This window comes from Girardinichthys multiradiatus, chromosome 13 (genome assembly GCF_021462225.1).
Source record: "Girardinichthys multiradiatus isolate DD_20200921_A chromosome 13, DD_fGirMul_XY1, whole genome shotgun sequence".
Classification (NCBI taxonomy): domain Eukaryota; kingdom Metazoa; phylum Chordata; class Actinopteri; order Cyprinodontiformes; family Goodeidae; genus Girardinichthys; species Girardinichthys multiradiatus.
In genome coordinates, this window is record NC_061806.1 from 28,396,304 (window position 1) to 28,406,906 (window position 10,603).

The 10,603-nt window shown below is 45.4% G+C and overlaps 1 protein-coding gene across 3 annotated transcripts; it reads left to right on the forward strand.

Moving 5' to 3' along the window:
* Positions 1-873: 873 nt before the first annotated feature.
* prdm1b (PR domain containing 1b, with ZNF domain) lies at positions 874-9,647 on the forward strand. 3 transcript variants are annotated; one of them, XM_047382822.1, is made up of 7 exons: positions 874-1,154; positions 1,372-1,682; positions 3,855-3,974; positions 5,124-5,364; positions 6,643-7,544; positions 7,626-7,754; positions 8,123-9,647. In XM_047382822.1, exons 2-7 carry the CDS (start codon positions 1,512-1,514, stop codon positions 8,696-8,698), a joined length of 2,139 nt encoding a protein of 712 aa, XP_047238778.1. In that variant the 5' UTR covers positions 874-1,154; positions 1,372-1,511; the 3' UTR covers positions 8,699-9,647. The 3 variants fall into 3 exon arrangements, with proteins under 3 accessions (XP_047238778.1, XP_047238779.1, XP_047238780.1); XM_047382823.1 differs by lacking the exon at positions 874-1,154 and adding an exon at positions 1,159-1,256; XM_047382824.1 differs by lacking the exons at positions 874-1,154; positions 1,372-1,682; positions 3,855-3,974 and adding an exon at positions 4,089-4,902.
* Positions 9,648-10,603: the final 956 nt, after the last annotated feature.

Sequence of the window (10,603 nt, forward strand, 5' to 3'; positions counted from 1 at the left end):
GAGCCCAGACTGTCTGCAAATTAGAGAAATTAGCCCAGTCGGGCGCGGGTCAGTGAAAGAGCCTAAATCCTCATCTCCCCCCGCCTTGCCCTAGCACACACAAACACAGCTAAAGGTTTAACCCCCCACGCCACACCGTGCAGTAAAGCTCCACCCGTGGAAAGGCAGCCGCGCCATATGGCAGCCAATTTACCATTTCAGCAGCCAGGTTTAGAAAGAAGGGAGTGAGGAGGGCTCACTGCAATAAGACATAGTCAGAATTAAGTCTATCAGCAAAACATGATTACATAAATTTATTAGCCATTACCTAATGTAAAGTTTCACACATCCTGTGGTCAAAGCAGAGAGCTTCCTGTATATATCTTCAGTATTGCTTCTAAATGTTAATGTTTGATAAACTGGAGCAGAGATGAATGATGTTCCAACAGGAACTCAGTCACTTCTCCTGAAACGAGCAGGACCAGGATAGCCAATCCACATGTTCACACTAAGAAGGTTACCTTCTCCCAGCCTAGCGCTCACCTGGGGGTGTTTCAGGCTCTGCTCTGTGAACTGGACCAACATCTGTACCTGCACAGGTAAAGCTGCCAGTTCTGATCCAGCTCCCACACAATTTCCAGACTGAATTAAAGCAGACTTAGAGAGCTGTGTGTGTGTGTGAGGGATGTAGGTCAAGGCGATACAGTGGCAGCAGATTGCTCATTAAGTGCCAAACCAAGCAAAAGTCTCTGAGTGTGTTTTTCAGTGGCACCAGGCCAGCCATCTGCTCCTCCTTTATTCATTCATTAAGACGTCTTCTTTGTGTGTGCGCGTGTGCGCGTACATGTGGAAGCATTCATCACAACAGCCACTTGCTGGTCAGCCGCACGACGTCACCTCATGTTGTTGTCCAAAAGCAGCAGTAGCGTGTCAGATGGCTCAATCATGTGACCGCGGCGGCTGGTGATTGGACGGCACACGGAGCTTAAACAGTTGCCGTTGACCCGGCTCAGGAGTTTCTGGTTAGGGTGATGCAGTGACCACAGACTGAAGGGAAACCTGGAAGCGAGAAGATTGGCTGGAGAAGAAACCAAAAGAGAACGGAGAGGACCGGGTAGTCAGGAGATGCCATAGCCAAAGACATGCAGGTCCAGCAGCTGAACGAATGTGTGACGGTACGTCAGAAGATGCTTTGTTTTATTGCATTTATGGATGCAGAGCTTCTGATGGGTGGAAGCAGCTGGTTCTGGATCTGTTTCTGTGTCATTTTGTGGAAGGTGAACACAGATGCTTTTGTGCTCTTAAAGGTTTATTTAGATGTTTCCTCTCTTCACATTCAGGTTGATTTTACTATAATCTCACTCTGTCTTCCCTTCTGTTTTGCTTCTCCAGATCTTGAGCTTTAACCATCATACCTGAAAGAAGGGACCTTCCTCAACAGAACCAAAGTAATCCCATACCAAAGCAACAAGAGCCAAACTCAAAGGCCAAAGCCTGATTTTATCACTTTAAGTCTAACAATACTTTGCAAAATGAAGCTGGAGAGCACACAGTCAGACGTGAGTACGTGGAGAGAGGTGGACTTTGCTCGCAACTGCACCTACATTGTTCCAGACCAGGTGTCGGACCCGAGCTTCAGCCTGCCCAAAGCCATGACCTCCATCCCACGCAACCTCACCTTCGACTACAGCGCAGACAACGAGGTAACGTGCTTTCAGCTGTAAAACAATATTAGAGTTCTGTTAGTCCATCTGTGTGTAGAACAATAGATCTGCTGAGCAGCAAGGTTTTCACATATCTGTGCACCAGTGTGTCTGTGAAGGCAGGCAGTTCTCAACGTGAGGCCAATGCTCCTCAGTTTCTATGATGTTCGCCTTTAGTTTGCACCTTGTTCACATGATCTCAGCCATTAACACTGGACACAAAAACATTCAGATGATCAGAACCAGCAGCAATTTTCCTAAAGGCCTTCTCTCCCTACAGGTGAGGACTTGTTTCTTCTGAATGTCTTTAACCTGACTGTGGCCTCCAGCCTGTCTGGATGGGTGTGTGTATGGGGTGTGGGGATATATTGCTGTGGCTGAAGACAGATTCAATATCTCTAAAAGAAGAGGGAGTAGTGTCACACTCACTTGTTTTGTAGTCAACACTCAGTTTGTGGTTGCTGTCCCCTTCCTTTTTTTATCCTCACCAAGGCGACATTTTCTGCCTTTGTTCCTCTTCTGCAGTTCTCAGACTCTCATCTGTTCCTCCTCCGCCTGCAGCTACTCCCACTACTGCAGATAAAAGCTAACTTAGGCCTCACTGAAGGTCCCTTGCCCTGTTTGGTTCTTTACTGAGGTGCAATTATTCATGTTTAATATGAGTGTTTAATGCAGCAACCCTAAATGTTGCAGATTGCTCTTTCAGCATATAGCAGCAATATGTTATAACCTAAACTGGAGACTGAATACCTAGCAGTGGCATCGCCTAAACTGTCTTTTTTCAGTTGAATAGTTTCCCTTTCTATTCCTGTGATGAGCATATGTTGCAGGTGCTCCTTAGTGTGGGATGGAAGGTTTCCTTTGGAAAGGTGTGTAGAGTTATCAGAAAGGATCAGTAGGAAACCTCCAGTAAGATTCAGAGGGGCTTGCATGAGGAAATAAGTAAAAGGCACGTGGCAGATGGGGCATCAGCAACGGGTGGCTGTAAGATGGGCAGCGGGGGAGCTGGAGGTGGAGGGAGGATCTGGGGGGGGGGGGGGGGGGGTTTAGGTTAAAATCAGATGATTAACTTTCGTTGGGGTAAGGAGGACAGCCAGGCGGCAGCCTTCAACCGTGCGGGCTCACAAGCCATCTGAGAAGAGGAAACGTAGGGTCCACGTAGGGACCCCCACTACCACCACCACCCCTTTCTTCCATTCATTCACCCCCACCCACAAACATGGCTGGAGCAAGCGGTCGAGCTGTAGCGGCAGTTCGGCAACTGCAACAACTCATTAGTCACGCAACACCAGCAAATCACAATGTCCCTGTCAAACTGGTTCATCATTTCAACGAATCACCTTATGATGACGCACATCCCCCGCCCAACACACAAAGTCCGTAGCTAACTGCCCAAAAATCTGTCAGCTGTGTTGATTCTGGTCTGTTTCTTTGAAAGGACGATATATTTTATATTTTATTCCTGAATTGTAGGTGACCAGTGTGTGTTAGTGGTCGGAGGGTGGTGTGTTTGGTGGGTGGGTTCTGACCGCACGCCTTCACACATTCTTAGAAAAAAAAACCCACAAGGATGGCAAAAATAAACAGAACTTTAGGAATGTCATCACCACCATGTTCTGTCATCAGAGGTCCAATGATGTCTATTTGAATCAGGGAGCTAAAACTTACCGTATCTTCCTGAGAAATTAGGTGCATCCTGTAGGCGCTCAACAGGACCTGACAACAAAGTGCCGGGAAATCTGTTTGTAGGTTCTGACTCATTCCCACAAGACAGGGACATTTTGAAACTGCAGGTTTCAGGCTTGAAGCAGCCTGCCTGAAAGGCAGTTAAGTCACTTAAACTGTTTATTCTGTTGTTTCCTTAACATAGGAAACATCTGCACCTGTGTCCTGCCTGGTGCTCAAGAGGCAGCAGGTCAGAGATCAGTGGAGTAGGTCGGAGAAAGCGTTAAGTCTCCTTATTGGTTTAGCTCGTCAGAGTGGAAAGTGGGTCATGTTGAGGCTTTAATTGGAGTGGTCCAAGCTGACAGAAGAGCAGTGCGGGTCGCTGACCTCAGCGGCATAAAGTGAACATTAACATCCGTCCCGTGCTGTAACGGAAAACTCCTTTAGGTTTAAACTACACAACAAACACAAAGAACAAGTATTATAATGGTCTGTTCTTCTTTCCAGGTGACAGGTGTGTTCAGCAAGGAGTACATTCCTCAGGGGACCCGCTTTGGACCCCTGCATGGAGACCTCTACACCAAAGACAGCGTACCCAAACAGGCCAACCGGAAGTACTTCTGGAGGGTAAGAACATGAGACAGGACAGGATGTGTGCTAGCTGTACAACCTTCACACATACCAGCAGATCAGGGAAAGTCTCAGAGGGAAGATGACCCTGGGAAAAGTTAAGGAGCCACAGGTTTTCATCTTCCTCTCTTTCTCACATCACGTCTGGTTCTGTGCGTCAGTAAGGAAACAAAATTGCTTTCTCACAGATGGTTGTGGTGCTCAGGGCTTTCAGTGTAAATTTTAGAGGAAGTTGTGTGCTCTAGCGGCACGTAATGATGGATTCAGTTTTAGAGTCATCAGACGCTTACTGGCACTGGCCTCACATCTCACAAAGGAAGGGCTTATTGTTTGCTCTGACAGCGCCCATCTCTCCGCCCCTTTCACTCTTTAAGGTTTTCTCTCTCACCTCCATGGTGCTTGAATCATCTAGGAAATTTTTCTTTTCTGGTCGAGTCAATTCCCAAAAAGGACTTTCTGACACCATCCTGTGCATTTTCCTTCCTGTAAACCTGTCAGGGGTGTTCCTGCCTCGACTCTATAGTGAAAGTCAGCACCCCACGGGACAGATTTTGTTATCAGGCGTGTATCACTGGTAGACGTGCTGCCACAGGCATGCCCTGCAGCAGGCTGGCTCCTGGCCAGCTCCTCTGACATTTCACTTTCATCTGCTTTGTGTTTCACAATCAACATATCCCTCTTTTAGTGTTTCATTTCAACCATTAATGACAGCTGGCGTGCAGTCCATGAATCAGAGTATTTGAGAAATGAGAAAGGAATCAAAAGGAGGCGGTGACTGTGCTACGTAATAATTAAGCCACACCCATAAACTTTAAGGCACAACAAAACAGAGACGCTGAGACAAAAAGTGACAGAACAAGGCAGTACCAGTCAGGATTCACAGCACACTGACAGCTGAGCAGGATATTAACTGTACATGGCAGAGGTAATTATTCTCAACCTTTTAAACAGGTTCTAATCAATTCAGCAATCTGCAGGACAGATTTGATTTCACTTTAAATAAAAGGCATTACATTTGGTTGTTTGCAGTTTTTGTGGGTTTTGTTCTTATTCCAGCAGTCAGATGACAGGTCAGCTGTTTAAGATGTCTTTGTGTCCCATGTGTGGCCATGTTTCCAACCTCTCATGCTCCTTCTCCTGCTGCAGATTTACAGCGGCGGCCAGCTTCAACACTTCATCGATGGCTACGATGTCCACAAGAGCAACTGGATGCGTTACGTGAACCCGGCGCGCTGTTTGGCCGAGCAGAACCTGGTGGCCTGCCAGAACGGCCGGGACATCTACTTCTATACCTTTCGGCCAGTGGAGCCCAAGCAGGAGCTGCTGGTGTGGTACAGCCAGGAGTTCGCTCAGAGGCTCTGCAGCCAGCAGGAGGACCTCCAACACAGTGAGTTCCACCTCCAAACACAGTACAGTTACTGCAGTGACCTGTTTATGACTGTCTGAAGGTGTACAGTTACCTCCTGATTACAGAGAACAGGGTGAGATAAGTCAGTGCTGCTGAACTCCTCTGATTTCCCTAAAGAATGACTGAATGAGAAGAAGTGAAAGACTGATGACTATCGGTTATTTTCAGCTGTTTGGCAGAATGACTCACCAAAATCCCTTTTGCTTTTTCTTACAAGAGCTGATAAAGAAGCTGATTTGTATCTTTGCAGTGAATTAACCCGTCTTCCTCGTCAAAGTGAAAGAAGACACAATATTCTTCAACGTTATTTTATTCAGCACCAGCACTTTTATTCTTGTCTGGTATTCAGCATTCAATCAGATATTTGTAGATGATACATCATTAAATGTGTTGTTGGACGATAAAGAGTTAGAGAAATCTGAGGGTAATAACGTCCGTTCAAAGTACCTGTGTGAGTCACTTGTTTCCAGCTATTTGCAGAACATCATTAGGTGAAGTCATGCCCTCCCCATCCGGAGTGATGAGGATGAAACTCATGAATCATGTGTGCTTTCATCCAAGCAACTGGGGCAAAGTATCACTGCTTCTCTTTATCAAGTACTGGATCCAGCTTTGTCCTGCAGCCGTGATCTTCTGATAGTCTGTGAATGTAATCTCCAAAAGGTCAACAGTTTATTTCATCGTTGTGGTCTTCTGCTCTTTGACACAGAAACCCAGTTTGTTCTGTTCAAGCATCAATGTCAGGTTCAGGTCTCTACAGGAAGAAAGTATGGCTGCCTTTCTTTGGAGATGTGAGACACAGAGAGAGAGCTGTTGATGGTATAGAAAGATTATTGCTCCTTTAAAGGTTAGAGTCAGCCTAACCCCAACAGTGCGAAAAAACCAAGTGATTTCTTTTCTCAAACCAGAGGCAAGAAGAGGAAAATAAGGAGATGTGTGTTTTTTCTCTTGTGGTCAGTACAGTAAGACACCATATACCCAGAAAACGTTTCACAAATGAAACTCAGAGGGTTTCTGTGCTGCAGCACATATGTGACATGACACACGGACTCCCACACATCTCATCACCAACTCTGCCTCCTACATAAAATCGCTCATACAACAGAAACCTCTAATCTTTGTCATGTGAAAACTGAAACTACTATCATTTACCATAAGAGGGTGTGCCTGGTGTAGGCGGCTGTGCCTTACTTTATGTTTCAGGGATGAGTCTTCTTTCTCCTCAAACTGAGCATAGATTGCATTTTTTTGTTGTAGAACACAGCGAAGAAGAGCAAGCCAAACAGCATCTACCTCAACAGACATTTCTTCAGGACAGAACAAAGGAGGAGATGAAGCAGCAGAATGAAGAAGACAGTGAAGAGAAGATTGACGTGGAGATGTTGGAGAGAGACACTCCTCCTGACACACCTAACGAGCAAATAGTGGACTTCAGCAAAAAGATGGAGAAGGACGAAGATCCAGAAGGCGTAAGCATCATTCCCTCCCCTCAACCTGACCACAGGGAACCCCTGCTGGGCCTGAATCATCATTACCTGTCAGATCACCACCCCTCTCTCCATGCTCCACACAGAGGCCTCCCCCTTCATCTCCATGGCCTATACGGCCACAGGGAGGGTCTTGTCTCCTCTTACCCACTTTATCCCCACTCCAGACATCTTCAGCCTCCTTACCAGTTCCTTCCTTCCTACGGCCCTCAATATCCTCGGTTCGTCCTCCCTTCCTACTCCCCCCCCTTTCCTAGCATCATTCCTTCACGAGGATCCCTCCGATACAGCAGCTACCTAGGCACTGATGGAGTCCCGTACCCCCCTGTTGCTCCACCTAACCAGCTCCCGGTGTCCCTCCCCTACGCTCCATCTTCTGAAGGGGGGCTGAAAGAATTAACTCCAAACGTTTCACCACCAAGAGGCGCTCCAGCCACCCCGGAGCTGTCTCCCCCTCCCAAGCCTGAAAGCCATCATTCCACTTCTGAGCAGTCTCCCAGTGGCTGTGAGGAGGCCATGAACCTCAGCCTGTCCATGAACAACAGCAGCAGCGCACCGCGGAATGGACCCGGACACAAATCCCTGCCTTACCCCTTGAAGAAACAGAACGGAAAGATTAAATATGAATGTAACATCTGCTCCAAGACCTTTGGACAGCTCTCAAACCTAAAGGTGATGACTCTTCCTCCACAAAACAGACACCAAACACACCAATGAACACTTGAACTCACAGCTGCATTCCTGTCTTCATAGGTTCATCTCCGAGTGCACAGCGGTGAGAGGCCATTCCAGTGTCACTTGTGTAAGAAGAGCTTCACTCAGCTGGCCCACCTCCAGAAACATCACCTGGTCCACACCGGAGAGAAACCGCATGAATGCCTGGTATGTTACAGCAGAGCTTACAGTCCAATGATGCCAGAACAACACATAGTGTAAGTTAAATAGAAATACAAAACTCTGACTCACACACCGGTCAGGTAACTCGGTGTTTGTTTGAATTTCACTGAGCCACGGTCCACTCTGTCATGTGATGACATCCTCACCCTTTTGTTTGCAGAAGAGTCTCTGTGGGTGTGAGTTATTCACAAAAACTAGTTCCTTCTGTTTAATACCTGGAATAAACTGGGAATAGATTGTATTAGTGGTGGTAACATCAAAAGCATCAAGCAGTATTTGCCAATAATTTTCATCTTTCTTCATGTTCAGTAATTTGTCATGTGAGCCTGAAGCTTTCATGTTGTGTTTTCCAGGTGTGTCACAAACGGTTCAGCAGCACCAGCAACTTAAAAACACACCTCCGGCTGCACTCAGGAGAAAAACCTTATCAGTGCAAACTGTGCAACACCAAGTTCACCCAGTACATCCACCTGAAGCTGCACCGGCGCCTTCACACCAGCCGCGACCGGCCCTACCGCTGCGCGCTCTGCCCACAGACCTTCTTCCACCGATTCTCCCTCTTCATCCACCAGCGCAGCTGCTGCCTGACTAACTCCTCCGTTCCTGTCAACGTGGACATGAAGGAGATGGTTGAGCGATTTGATGCCAGCCAAGAGGCAGACACGCTGACAGAAACAGCCACCCCCTCCCAGGTAGCGGAAGCTGTTGAGCACTGGCTGGCCTGTACGCTAGAAGGAGAGGGGAAGGAGGACCAGAAAGAGGCTACGGTTCTGCTGAAAGCCCTAACAGCTGCCATCACCGCACCAGTAACCCCTATGCCTCTGTCTGCGGTACCAGTATCACACCACAGCCCTCCTCCGGGCTTTCAGGAGCGGGCCAGCGTGGTCCATCTCCACAAACGACCAACAGTGAAAACAGAGGTACAGTGAGGTTGAGTTCCAGGCGTGGGGACATCAAAATTCACCAAAAAAAAAAAAAAAAGACAGGAGTGGCCAAAATTAGTTCCTGATTTGCTAAGAGAAATCTCAAAGGGAACTTCTTCTGATCCAATGAGCACAGCACCAAAATAAGAGCATTCCAAAGACTGGGCAAGAGATGATCCTCGTCCCAGAGCTGATATTAAACTGTGAAGTATTTAAAAAACTTTCACTCAGGTAGAAATTGTTTGCTTTATTTTTCTTTAACTTATTATTTTTGTTGAATAGATGCGTTGATATTTATTTAGATGTCTTACGGTTTGTTTTTGTTCATTTTTTCCCTCCAAGTGTTGAGAGATTTGATAACTTGATAACACAAAGTCAATCATCTATTTATTTCAGTTGAGATGGAAAAGTTATTGCCAAAACATGAATATGTGATGCTGTGTTTCCCTGTGATCATCATTCATATCAGCTATCCAGCTTCACACAGAAGGACAGAGATTTAGACAAAGCATTATTCACCACGCAGCAATTACCTGAACAGAACACGACCAAGAGAAAATCATCGCATGTTTGAGTAAAACTGCAATTTTACTGTAAAGGTGTGGAACAGAAGCTTCATCCAAATTTGACATCAGACAGTAGTACCTCACATTCAGCAAGAAAAGAAGACAAACAGCAGCACATTTTCTAGCTTTTAAAATATTCTTGTCTTGTAGCACTGGAATAAATCTCTGTACGCTTTTGGTTTCTGGTATAAACCTCCAGAACTTTACTGTAAAAACACTGCTGAGTCTGTAGTTTGTTTGTTTTTTACTTTTGTACAGGCTGGTTTGTAGTTTATTTTTTTTAAACAGTTTTGAGATGTTAAGAATTTATATGTGAGAGACTATTTTGATGATACTTTTATATATTTACCTGATGTAGCACATTAAAGATATTGTTTCTATAAAACAAAGTGTTACTGTTTGGTTTTTATTGCAGAAAAAGCAACCTGGATTGAATATAATAACTCTTGAAGTTATGTTATTAATGCAATAATTCATATCAAAAGGCCACTTATTTAAGCCATGATAAAAGCATTTTCTGCGGAAGACCTAAGCTCTTTTTGAACGTTCACAAACCTGCAGGTTCTGATTCCTGCTGCAGAACATGAATCTTCCCAATGTTGAGGAAACTGTCTTTGATGGAAAACAACATTCCCAGTCATGGTTAACTGGTTCTTGTATTAATGTTCTAGAAATATCCAACAGTAAGCCAAGTTCTCAGGCCCCAACATGCCCAGGCTTATCTGTCACACACTGGAAAGGACCTCAGACCAGAAAGTGTTGACAACAGGCATCGATATGCTTCACCATAAGGTATCCTTCTCCCTATAGATACTGATCAAAATATTAGGACCACACCTATTTTGTTGAAGGGGGGGCCTGTTGTGCACACCCCCATTTCTACAAGCAGGTGCAGGCTTCGATATGAAACACAGAGGAAATAATTATTACTAAATGTTTGATTGACTTGTAAAAATGACTACATGGTTGCACTTACAGTGGGGAGGACAAGTATTTGATACTCTGCCGATTTTGCAGGTTTTCCCACTCGTAAAGCATGTAGAAGTCTTTCATTTTTATCATACGTACACTTCAACTGTAAGTGATGGAATCTGAAATAAAAATCTAGAAAAATCAAATTGTTTGATTTTTAAGTAATTCATTTCCATTTGATTGCATTACATAAGTATTTGATACATCAGAAAAACAAAACTTAAACATGGTACAGAAACCTTTGTTTGCAATTACAGATATCAGATGTTTCCTGTATTTCTTGACGAGGTTTCTCACACTGCAGCAGGAATTCTGGACCACTCCTCCACACAGATCCTCTCCAGACCCTTCAGGTGGGGGGTTGTCACTGGGT

What these genes read in the sequence shown, in the direction of transcription:
- prdm1b (XM_047382822.1), top strand. Translation starts at nt 1,512, where the DNA reads ATGAAGCTGGAGAGCACACAGTCAGACGTGAGTACGTGGAGAGAGGTG. An exon ending in ACTACAGCGCAGACAACGAG is followed by an intron (nt 1,683 to 3,854) that starts GTAACGTGCTTT and finishes TCTTCTTTCCAG; the next exon opens with GTGACAGGTGTGTTCAGCAA. An exon ending in AGAAACCGCATGAATGCCTG is followed by an intron (nt 7,755 to 8,122) that starts GTATGTTACAGC and finishes TGTGTTTTCCAG; the next exon opens with GTGTGTCACAAACGGTTCAG.